We start from the raw sequence: 13216 nt of genomic DNA on the forward strand, positions 1-13216 counted from the left end.
TGATCTCTTCTAGTTGCTTCATAGTTGTCCCAATCTTCTTGCAGTTTCTTGGCTTAGTTACAGGTTGTAAAAGATGTAAGTGAATACATGTTATGCTATTTGATCAAACTCTTTTTTTTGCCTCTGGCTCCATCCACCTGTGGAATATGGCCCGTAGGAACGTCTGTGAAATGGAAGGCTGTCCTCAGGCTGAAAGAGGTTGCCACCCCTTGATTGTAGTTCCTCTGCTCAATTCAAGACAATAAAGTACAATCTCACTTGGAATCATAAATACTGGAGAGTCAGGATAGCTATGCATGACTAGTTGTGGCAGGAAGTGGATAGGGAAGTGTAACTATTACAGAAACAGCATAAAGAAAAATGCTTCTGCTCTTTCTGCAACCCCAGCCATGTTGCCAACTGATCTGATCTCAGCTCCCTTTCCTCAAGCAAGCACCTGAAATAGGCCTGTACAGGCGTTCTGCCTCCACATGAAGTTGGCTGGACATACACAAAACAGAAGAGGGCAAAGAAGCCCTCAGTTTGTTTAAACTTGTACATGGTAATTTGTATATACAGATTCAACTGTCAGCGATGGTTTTTAGAATTTAAATAAAACTATACCACATCTCGTTGGCTGGATAGCCCAGTCAGTTAGATATCTGGTTAGTGGTTGAGAGTTTGATTCCCTGCTATGCCTGCGGGGAGGAGAGCCAGCTGACGTAGCCTTGGGCAAGCTGCACAACAGTCCCAGATCACCATTAGAAGAAGGGATTGGTAAACCACCTCTTACTATTAGATACCTAGAAGATCCAAAGGATCTCCATAATTTGAAAGTGACTTCATGAGACATGTAACTGTTGTTGTTATACATCTCACTTAGTCGGGAAAACTGTAACCGGGTGATTTGGGTGGCTGCTCAGTTCACTGATCTGCTACTGTTAATTGCTCTCATTTGGCGGGCAGGGCAGGGACAATGTCATGTATTTGTTTTTAATTGTTGCTAAAATATAAACAATGCTTTGAAACTTTTTTAAAGTGCTGTCACTTTTTAAAGTGTGATTTCCTTATCCTCTAAACATACTAAGAACACACAAAATAATTCTAAATGCTCACCTAGCCAAACCAATTCAAATTTATGGAGGAAAACCTATGTTGATTTTGTTACCAGGTTTTTGGGGGGAAAGCTGCCACACTGCTACAGTACATGATTGTTGTCACTCCAAAGTGACATAGAGTTAAGATGGTGGGATGAATTGTTTCTGGAGCCTTTGTAACTCCTGCCTTTGTTACTTAACATTTGGCAACCTGCCACTATGTTATGTCAAGCTGGATAAACATATTGGCAAAGCAGCTACCACATTCTCTAGACTCACAAAGAGAGTATGGCTTAATAAGAAACTGACAACATATACCAAGATCCAGGTCTATAGAGCCGGTGTCCTGAGTACACTCCTTCCCCCTTCCTATAGAGCCTTCCCCCGCCCTCCTGGCCAAGTGCCGGCCCATCAGCCGGCCAAAAAAGCGGGGGCGCGCTCGGGAGGAGGGAGGAGGAGCCATCCCCCGCCCTCCTGGCCAAGCGCCGGCCGGTTACCCAGCCGAAAAAGCCGGCGTGCGCTCAGGAGGAGGGCGGTGGAGCCTTCCCTCGCCCTCCTGCCCCAGCGCCGGCCCCATTTTCGGCCAGCTGATCGGCGGTTCCAAAATGGCCGCTGCAACCATTTTCGTGCGATTTCCTCGCTTACCGAGGGTGCGAAAATGGCAGCACTATGGAGGATCTTCACATAATGGTGAGTTTGGGCCCCATAGGAACACATTGCGATGTTTCCGGATAGCGACAATTAATCCGGAACGGATTAACGTCACTATGCGGGACACCACTGTACAAAATAAAATTCCAAACCTTGACATCTTCTCATTTCCTAGATTCAGAAATGGCAAGTTGTGCTCAGAAATATAACTAGGAGGTTTTGCATTTCTACAAGAAGAAGAATGATATGCAAAGCATGGACAGGTTACTTTTTCAGACTACAAGATCCAGAATCTCTTACTGTATCAGATGGATTCCTGTAATCCAAAAAGAAACTGTTCCAAGATCTGATCATATTTTTTCTCTTGTTAATCCTAGCTCTGTTAACTGTCTGCTCAAGACATTAACCATCCAATCAATTTGACCATAGACTAACATTTCCTAACAGTCTCCAAGGCAATCTCACATAAATTGTATGACATTACAACCATCCTGAAGTTAAAACAGTGAGTCGTTTATGATAAATATAAAATTAATAAAATTAATCATCTTATGCTACCATTCATCATAGCAGATTTCAACATAGCACAAGTATAAAAAGTAAAATACGTACCAAGAAAAAGCAGATTAAAAATGTAAAAAAGATGAAAATATGCTCTGTTTACATTTAAACACTTGTGTAAAGCAAAAAGTTTTTGTTGACAAATAAACAGTAATAATATTTTATGCTGTAAGCCACCCCGAGTAGACGTGGTCTAGAGGGGCGGGGTATAAATAAATAAATAAATAAATAAATAAATAAATAAATAAATAAATAAATAAATAAATAAATAAATAAATAAATAAATAAATAAATAAATAAATAAATGCTGGTACATCCCCTTTTGGAGGGACAAAATTACAAAGTTGGAGTACAATGGCTGAGAAAGCCATCCCCATTTGTAGATGACCTCTGTACCTCTGGCAAAAGAGATACAAAGAGAAAGTCCCCAATACGTATATTATTTTAAGGAAGATCAGAGTTAATAGGTGAGTTGGTGCTTCTTCAAATAGTTGAGCCTCCACTACCAACACCTTTAATTGATCCTAACTGCTTATAGGTGCAGCCCTGTCATTAAAAGCCTTGTGGTGCAGTGGTTAAAACGCTGTACTGCAGCTAAAACTGTGCTCACGACCTGGGGTTTAAATCCCAGGTAGCCGGCTCAAGGTTGACTCAGCCTTCCATCCTTCCGAGGTCGGTAAAATGAGTACCCAGCTTGCTGGGGGGGGCAATGTGCAGCCTGCATAATTAAATTGTAAACCGCCCGGAGAGTGCTTGTAGCGCTATGGGGCGGTATACAAGTCCAATAAATAAATAAATAAATAAATAAATAAATAAATAAATAAATAAATAAATAAATAAATAAATAAAACAAAAAATCACAGTGTCATCACTATCATGCAATCAACCTTTTTTTTTCCTTCTCATTTTTCCCCAGGGTTTTAATTGTAATATGTTTTTCCCCTTCCAGTGCTATGTTACATCCCATATGCAACAAATCCTCAGTGAGAGAAGACCCCGATGGGCTAGAATTTGACCTGGATGAAGATGATTACTATAACGCCCTGTGTAGAGAAGAAATTCGGGTCACGTGCTTCCCTGAACCTGATGCCTTCAATCCATGTGAAGACATCATGGGTTACAATATTCTCCGCGTCCTCATATGGTTCATCAACATCCTTGCTATCACAGGAAACCTTGTCGTGTTCATCATTTTGGTCAGCAGCCAGTATAAGCTCACTGTTCCTCGATTTCTGATGTGCAATCTTGCATTTGCAGACCTGTGCACAGGCATCTATTTGTTGCTGATCGCCATCAAAGACGTGCAGACCAGAAGCCAGTATTACAACTATGCCATAGACTGGCAAACTGGTGCCGGTTGCAATACAGCTGGCTTCTTCACCGTCTTTGCCAGTGAACTTTCGATATACACCCTGACTGTCATCACTCTGGAGCGTTGGCACACCATCACGTACGCAATGGAACTGGATCGCAAAGTCCGGTTCCGACATGCAGTAGTCATTATGCTCATGGGATGGCTCTTTGCCTTCACTGTGGCCCTCCTTCCCATTTTTAAAATCAGCAGCTACATGAAAGTTAGCATCTGCTTGCCCATGGATATAGAGACACCCCTTGCCCAGACGTATATCATGTTTCTGTTGGTATTAAATATCCTGGCTTTTATTGTCATCTGCACTTGCTACATCAGCATCTACTTCACCGTGAGGAACCCCAATGTCTTCTCATCCAACAGCGACACCAAAATTGCCAAACGTATGGCCATCTTGATCTTCACGGATTTCCTCTGCATGGCGCCTATCTCCTTTTTTGCGATCTCAGCATCGGTCAAGGTCCCTCTCATCACCGTGTCCAACTCAAAAATCCTCCTCGTTTTGTTCTACCCCATCAACTCCTGCGCCAACCCGTTCCTGTACGCTATCTTCACCAAGACTTTCCGCAGGGACTTTTTCATTCTCCTGAGCAAATTTGGCTGCTGTGAAATGCATGCTCAGATATACAGAACAGAAACATCCTCCTCTGTTCATACCTCCCATATGAAAAACGGACATTGCTCACCAGCTCCTAAACCCAGTGACGGAACTGTCTATTCATTAGTCCCTCTGAATCATGTGAACTGACGCGGATTGTTCATGGATTTATGCCAAGGATAATCAAAGGGTGATCCACATTCCCCTAGGGAAACAGAGGGAACTATGGGGTGTGTGTGAATCCAGACAATTCTCATATTCCTATCTCATCATTACAGTCTTAAATATACCAAACCAACAGAGGCTAAGCATTCCTTGACCTATTTGGTTAGTTATTTCTACTGCTCTGTTATATATGCTAGGAGATCATTACTATAATCTTCTGTTTTGGTTTATTTAATGTCCATCGTCACAGACTATTTTTTAAAAAAGCTGACGTTAGTTCACTGGTTTACCTGGCCGAGCAACATAGTGGTTCAAAATCAGTTGGCAGCCACACTCCAAAACATGCAGGTCATTGTCTTGCCAGTAGTATTGCTGTCTGAGATCTCTGGAATCCCATTAGAGATAGGCAGAGTTGTGTTTCTTGGACCACAGACTTGCACACATGTAAAACCCATACACAAAAACAGGAGACTGCTGGGATTAGACTTTGGACCTTCCGGATCCAAGATATGTGTTCCACCACTGCATTAAGGGTTCTCTCCATAGTGAGCTTGGCAATAAATGCAAGGTGTTCCAAGGTAACATCAAGACAGCCATTAAGTGAGGTACTAACTCCATACTCGTAGAGGACAAGTCCTTCAAGTAGCTTCTAGTTGTGACAACATTACCTCCAGTATCAGAGGTGGCCTGCCTCTGTGGACATAGTTGATGTAGGACACAAGTGGGACCATACTGTTGCCCTCACCTTTTTCTAGCAAGTTGCAAAAGGCCTCTGGTTGGCCACTGTGAGAAACAGGATGATGGACCAGCAGTGGCTGATGCCCACGGTGTTTGTTGAAGAGGAGGGCACAGCATAGGGAAAGGAGGGTGGCAAACCAAGGCTAACAAGAAGAGCCAAGGCTTAAAATGGGTATTAATGCGCACACCCCAGCCCACAGGTAAACAGGCACACCCACATACACTCAGCATATGGGGAAAGCAAATTATTTCCTGACCTTTCTCGTCTAGTAAGGAAGCAGGGCGGAGTGCGCTGGTTGGAGAGTCTTCTAGGTCTGTGATGGGGCAGTGCCTCATTTGCCAAAATGGAGCAGCCACCACCAAGCTGGTCTAGACATGCCTTTCTTCAACCTGTTTTGGCATTTATTACATGGTGTGGCTCTTAGGTACAGTAGTGCCTTGCTAGACGATGATAATCCGTTCCACTGAAATCGCTGTTTAGCGAAATCATTGTCTAGCGAAAAGCATTTCCCCATTGGAATGCGTTGAAACCCGTTTAATGCGTTCCAATGGGGAAGAATCGTCGTTGTCTAGAGAAGATCAGCCATAGGAAAGCCGCTTTGCGAACCGCCTATCAGCTGTTTAAATCAATGTCTTGCGAAGCTTAGGTCCCGAAAACACCTGTTTTGCGAGCGCGGAGGGAGCTGTCAAAATCGTCGTCTAGTGAAAATCGGTTTGCGAAGCAGGGACCAAACATTGTCCAGCGAAATTTCCCCGTAGGAATCACTGTTTTGCGAATCACTATAGCGATTGCAAAAAGTCAATGTCTAGCGAAAAAACTGTCATGCAGGGTAACTGTCTAGCGAGGCACCACTGTATTACTGAGCCACATGTCCTTGCTTCTCCCCATTTTTCATTTGTGGGTACCCAACTCCAAAGGCCAAGGTAAAAACCTATGTTTTCTGCAGAGGTATGTTTTGATTCTTTTAAGAAGTTTATTCTTTGAAGAAACTTTAAGCAGTATCTTTTAGTAGAAAAATGGGAGAGTGTATAAATAAACAATCAAACTAAATCTAGTGTTCAGTAGCCTGCAGTGCATGAGACAAAAGCAGCCCTCCACATCTTTCACTCCTCTGGATTCTCCTCAGCCTGTTCTCTTTAACCAACACTCTGGGTTATTGATCTCATTTCCACTCTCTTCCCCCAACAATAACACTGCTGGAGGAAAGTCTGGACAAGTTAGGGAAGGATAATACCTGCCTGAATGCAAGCATGCTGCCATTGTTGTTGATGTGTACAGTAGGACCCCCATATCCACAAGATCAGTAATCATGGTTTCACTTATCCACTGTTTGAAAATACTGGAAATATTAAAAGGAAAAAATGTAGAAAATCTAGGAAAAAATCTAGAAAATCTTTAAAAATCGAGAAAAATATTTTCACATGTGTCACCAGAAGTGCCCACTAGAGGGAGCCAGAAATCATGCTACAAATACTTGTTAGTATTTTGGAACAGAGAGTTTGGATTGGGCGGAGATGGGAAACATTTGTGTTTTGGTCTTCAACTTCCAGAATGGTACAACCAATATGGTAGGTGGCCATCTTGGCTGTGGGATTCCAAGAGACATTGTCCGAAACCCAAATGTTCCCAACTGTGGATTGGGCATGGAGAAAACGAACCCATTTCTCCCTATGCCTTTCTCCTGGTTTAAATCTGCCCAGCTTCTACCTGCCTGTGAGAAAACCAGATGAATGCCACATAGGTACCAAGTATGTTCTCCCCTCGCAGGAGAAAGACAAGCATGAGGAAGCTTAGATTAGGAAAATGGTGCAGAGATAATGAATTAAATCCCCAGCACCAAAAGTCTGATGTAAAGATCTCATAACAATCTTGTAATTTAAAAAAAACTAATTTATGGAATATCCTGATCACAAATCTGATTTCCTGACAAAACCAAAGGCCATTGAGTTAAACTAATGGTAGAACAAAGATTTGTTTTCAGCTGTGAATGTGTAAACTGTTTTTTTTAACTGAATCTGTGTTTTCAATTGGAAAGAGTGGAGAAAGGGCCCCATTTTCCGCTGTGGTTTTTATTTTTCTAAATGGCCAATTTGGTTGCCACATAAAAGAAAATTCTGTTACTTATGTGTTAGTCTCAAGTATTTGCTGCTAAGAAGTTTGGGAAATTCCCTTCTCTTTTTCCTAAGGAGGGGGTGAGGAAGGCTGTGTTTCTAAATGTTGGTAACCGATGGCTTTATGTCATGATGGAGGGCTGTCGAAAGATAGGTGAACAAGAAGCAAATCGGTGGAATAAAAGAGGCCCTGTGAAAGGGAGGGAAGGAGGAAAAGAGAGCGGACGGACCCTCGCATTAGATAAGGTGACCCTCTCAAGACATCACATCGCAAGCATCAGTGAACATGTCACAGTGGGAGGACCTCTGTCATTATTCTTTCTCACTGCTGCAAGTGCCCGAGCTGACAGGACATTGTCAGGCCCTGCACAACCACTTCATCTGCTTTCTTGCTGCTAGGGGGATCAGCCAGGGCATAGTTCTCAGGAACACCCCCCCCCCAGTTCCAAATGCCTGGCACTTCAGGTGGGGTGTGCCAATGTCCATTGGAGATCAAAACAATGATGCCTCATTTGGAATAACCTACCTATGACTGGTCTACATTCTAAACTAGGAATTCCTTGCTGACCTCCTTGGCCTTCTCTACCTACCTCCATGTCTGAAATCCAGTACTGTAGTACACTGCGGCTGAAGTAGACCTCTTGAATCCTTAGAATTTATGGAGAAGTTGACTCATCAAATCCCCACTAATTCCATGGACCTTCTCTAGTTGCAACTTCCTAATGGATTTCTCCCAATATCAATACCTCTTGTCCAGAGCGTGGAATGTAATGTCATTAGGTGCTGTTATAGTTCCAGTACCCCCAAGAAAGTTACCATTACAGTTAGAGGTTTAAAGTGAACATTTTGATTTCATATGTCTCAAGAGTATGTAAAATAATTATTTTTAATTACATTTTTTTAAAAAAATTCCAATGATAAAACCAATGGCGTAAGGTACAAAATATATTGCGCTCTCTTATCCACCCCATGGACCCACAACAATCCACCACTGTACCAAGGCAACAGTACAATATTCCTCCTTCATCATGTCACCTCCTGCAATAATTATAAAAGCAATTTACACCACAAAAGGAATTATGATATCCCTCATTAACTCTCATGCACAAGGAAATGTTAGATTCCCCTGAGTTACATTTTGTTGTCAAATGCACAGTAGGCATTCTAAGACATTGTCCCCTGGAGAGTTGTAAATAATGTCCCTGAGTTTCCACTGTTTGCTACATACAATGGTTTGTTTTCAGAGAAAAAAAAACTGGAACAGAATTGTCTTCACAGATACATTTATTCCTGCCATTGCAACATTTTTTTGACACAGCCAATGTAAGGTGTTAAGACAAAACAATTGCATGCCATTCAGAGGGGACATTTGAAATCTCAATGGACTCAGAAAATAGAAGAACTAGACATGTATATTAAACCCTAATCTTAACCCCAACCTTATTTCTATTCTTGCTAACCTTCTGTATGAATCATTCTTTTTTTTTTAAAGGGGGTATGTGCCAGAACATTTGATTGTCTGGATGCATAACCTATAGTATGGATAAATGCTTATTTTAAGATTGATTGATCGATTGATCGATCGATCGATTGATTGACTGACTGACTGACTGACTGACCATCTCATTAGTGAATAATAGCAGTATTCTGGGCAGTTAACAAACAGTCAACAATAACAGAGACAGAATGGTTTCCAATGGGCAAAAAATATTAGACGGGGATATATTTTATCTCCCTGTCTGTTCAATTCAAATGCACAATACATCGTATGGAAAGCAGGGTTTGATTCAGACCAAAAGAGAAGTGAAAATTAGTGGCAGAAGCATCAGTAATTTAAGATATCTGGATGATGCCGTATTAGTGGCAGAAAATAGCATTGGCTTGAAGCAACTACTGATGGTTAAAGAAGAAAGCAGAACTAACTCCACATCATTAAGAAGACAAAGATCATGATTCGTGACTACAGATTAATTACTTTAATTTCAACTGTGAGTCAATCAAAATTGTTGAAGATGGGGTGTACCTTGGTTCAATCCTCAATGCCATGAAATCAGAAAAAGACAGTGTTGGAAGGCCAGCTATGAAGGCACTAAAAAGATCCTTACATGGAAAGATGTGTTGATGGAGTCCAGGACCAAGATTATCCATACCATGGCATGTTTCATTACTGTATATAATGTGGAAACTGGAGAATAGAGAAAGCTGATCGAAAAAAATTATTCACTTGATGTGTGGAGCTAAAGGAGAGTTCTATGGATACAGTGACCCACCAGAAAGACAAATAAATGTGCAGAGCAAATCTAATCTCTTGAACCTGAAATAACTGAACTGAGGGTGTGGTCAGACAGCTGGAAAGGTGTATGTCTGACTGCACTGGAAAGTATTGCTTTGCAAGGAGTCACCGCCCTTAAAGTGATCCGTCTGCTGAGGAATCACTCCAGCACAACCCCCAAAAGTAGAAGCCCTTGGAGACAGACTGGGGACGGGGTAGGACACATTTCCTTGTATGTCATGTGATCATTGGGAAATAGATCCCTCTGGAGCACGCCAAAGGTGGTCTAAAATACAAGACCATGGGATCACACCCTGACAATATTTTATCTGCACATGATGCGATTCCCCCAATAAGGCTGGGGGGAAATTGAAGGCAGAGGAAAGGAGAAAGATCAAGCCACAGATGGATTGATTCATAAAAAAAACCACACTCTTTACTCTGGAAGATCTGAAGAGGACTATTAAAGATAGGACTTGTATAAGGCTCTTAATTCATGGGATCATCATAGGTCTGAAGTTACTTTGAGGACATATAACACTATACTGTATAGGATTCCATTACTGTATTCATTGTCATTTAGTCATGTCCGACTCTTCGTGACCCCATGGAACAGAGCACGCGAGGCCCTCCTATCTTCCACTGCCTCCCAGAGTTGTGTCAGATCCATGTTGGTTGCTTCGCAGACACTGTCCAGCCATCTCATCCTCTGTCGTCCCCTTCTCCTCTTGCCATCACACTTTCCCAACATCAAGGTCTTTTCCAAGGAGTCTTCTATTCTCATGAGATGGCCAAAGTACTGGAGCCTCAGCTTCAGGATCTGTCCTTCCAATGAGCACTCAGGGTTGATTTCCCTCAGAATGGATAGATTTGATCTCTTTGCAGTCCAGGGGACTCTCAAGAGTCTCCTCCAGCACCACAATTCAAAGGCATCAATTCTTCGGAGGTCAGCTTTCTTTATGATCGAACTCTCACTTCCATACATCACTACAGGAAAAACCATAGCTTTGACTATTCGGACTTTTGTTGGCAAGGTGATGTCTCTGCTTTTTAAGATGCTGTCGAGGTTTGTCATAGCTTTCCTCCCAAGAAGCAGGCGTCTTTTTATTTCGTGGCTACTGTACTGTATTCACTCAATGTAGACTCCTTTATTCTGGTGGATGGGGATAGTTGCAATTATAATGGCATTGATGTGCCACAAAGGAAATAACTACAAGTAGTAACTAGTGATGTATAACTAGTTACTCCCAAGCTCTACCAAGGCTCAGCCCTCCTGCTTATCTCTTCACCTGAAAGGGTAGGGAAGTTCTTTTGACAGTAGGATATTTTCTTCCCTCTTTGCAGGATTAACAAGCTATTTATTTCCCCCTTTGAACTGGAGGTAGGCAAATTTCAGACTCCCCCAGCCATGTTTGTGACCTGTAGCTGACCCCCCCCCCCACTGGGGGGAAAAATCTGTCTCCCAAATCATTCTTGTGCTCTTAGAAACTGCCAGGAAAAGTGGTGTTGCAATCAAATTGTGGTGCAGGACCCCTCTGATTGTGAAGCCCACAAAAATGAACCTAGAAATGGTTTTCCAGCAACATTTGGTTTTTTTATTTTTCATGATTTTTGCTCCTATTTGGGACTAGTGCAATCTCTGTGCATGAGGGAAATTTGCCCCCGGAACCTCTAGGGTGGCCAGCCCTTATTTTGAATTGTCTAAACATTGGAAGAGGCCTCCTCAAATGAGTAATGCAGGTCATGTTGTCCTGGTAGGATCCTGGTACCATGACGGGAGATTCAAATGCAAAGATTTTATTTGCAGATAAGTAAAAATGAGGCCAAATGCCTTTCTCTAAAACCATGGCTCCCAACCTTGGATGCCCAGGTATTCTTGGACTAAAACTCCCAGAAACCTTCACCACTAGCTGTGCTGGCCAGGATTTCTGGGAGTTGTAGTCCAAGAACATCTGGGGACGCACGGGTGCAAACCACCGCTCTCTGAGAGCTGCTGTTTTAGAGAAAGTAAGACCATCCACTTCAAACAGCCTTATTGCTACAAATTGCCTTTCTATTACATTGCCCTCATACTTCTCATATCTCATTTTTACCAAAACTAATATCTGGGAAATAATAAACAGCTGCAAAGGACAAGAATACAGCTAGAAAGGGAGGCTGTTGTTGATAAAGCTTGCAATAACTGTTATCACTTATCTGCAGTTCCGTTTATCTGGCCCATCCTCTGCAGCCAAGGTCAGTGTGGCCTCCGGGAGGAAGCTGCCTAATGCAAAAGAACCTCCCACCACCAGCAGCACCTAAAACAAATTCCCATGGAAAGGACCGAGCACCCAAAGGGCATGACTGAGAAGACAATTGCGTGGATAAACCCATGACGCTGGAACTGACCCCCTTGCCATAAGAGTTCAGATGGTGCCTTGGTGGTACTGTATGAGATCTTATGCTGCATTGGAAGCCACATCACCACGGTTTGCAGCATCAAGATCTGCAAAAAAAAGGGGGGGGGGAGGGAGAGGTTCAAACATTGCATGTGAAACATAGCAAAACCCTCTTTTTTTTCATTCCCCTCTCTCTTTCTGTGTCCGTGTGTGCACTGTTGTTTCCCATCTCCCTAGATCAGGGGTGTCCAACCTTTCACCTTCCCTGGGCCACATTAGAAGATGAAAATTTGGTGTGGGCCGCACATACATTTGGTTTGGGCCTCATGGGGGGGCAGCCCTAGCCGTCCCCCCCAGCCCCGCTCCAAGCGTGTTTACCGGCAGCTGCGATCTCAGACAGCAGAGGCTGCCAACTTCAACTCCGGCGGCTTTATGGGGCCAGGAGAGGGTCCACCTATTGACGGGGATGGTGCAATGCAGTCACGCAGCCCCTCTGTCCCCTCCCCTCCCACTCCTTCCTTCCTTCCCTCTCCCCCCCCCTCTACTGTTGTGACATGCCCCAGCCACATTCCGGCCGCAAGCGCCGGCAGTGTAACTTGAAACTTTGGAATTTCTTTAAAAATAAATAAATTGCACTGGGCCGCATTATGAGCTGACCTCTGCCGCATGCGGCCCTTGGGCCGCAGGTTGGACAAGCCTGCCCTAGATACTAAGCTAGTGGAGATGGCGATGGGGCATATTTAGCCCTCCAGATGTTATAGGACTACTACAGCTGGCTTGCTAGCACAGGGGCTGAGATATCTGGCTGTGGAGCTGGTGGCTGGTTGTCCAACCCCCCACTGTGTATCCTTGAAGAGCCAGCCTGTGTGGCCTTGGGCAAGCCGCACGGTCCCGGGATGCTCCCAGAAGAAGGGAAGGGCAAACCACTTCTGCTTATTCTCTACCTTGAAAACCCAGGAAAGGGTTACCCTAGGCCAGAACGGACTTGACAGCACACAACAACACAGTGGTATTATTTCTCACCGCTGGCCGTGTTAGCTAGGGCTGAAATGAATTAATTAAGTCCAGTAACATCTGCGAGGCCACATGTTCATACATCTGCTTGTGTGTTATGGGCACGATCCTACTGGTTTGCGTGATCTCCTTCTCATCCTGTGATCTCCCTACAAGAAGATGAGAAAGCATCATGTTCACTTTTAGACTGACCACAGTTCCCTCTTGCGTTTCAGTCCACGTACTCTAGGGTGCGCATTTGTTTTTCTAAGGTACTTGTTTTCCGTTTGTTTTGCTGAGCCG

At 43.4% G+C, this 13216-nt stretch overlaps 1 protein-coding gene across 1 annotated transcript in view; it reads left to right on the forward strand.

Annotated features, from left to right (window-relative positions):
• Positions 1-7279, forward strand: part of FSHR (follicle stimulating hormone receptor) — a 124001-nt gene extending 116722 nt beyond the window's left edge. Inside the window, exon 10 of the mRNA XM_020811536.3 lies at positions 3238-7279. Within this exon, the coding sequence (XP_020667195.3) occupies positions 3238-4405 (1168 nt within the window). The 3' untranslated portion in view covers positions 4406-7279. The remainder of the gene's footprint in view (positions 1-3237) is intronic.
• Positions 7280-13216: the final 5937 nt, after the last annotated feature.

The sequence above is a fragment of the Pogona vitticeps genome, chromosome 1 (assembly GCF_051106095.1).
Source record: "Pogona vitticeps strain Pit_001003342236 chromosome 1, PviZW2.1, whole genome shotgun sequence".
Classification (NCBI taxonomy): domain Eukaryota; kingdom Metazoa; phylum Chordata; class Lepidosauria; order Squamata; family Agamidae; genus Pogona; species Pogona vitticeps.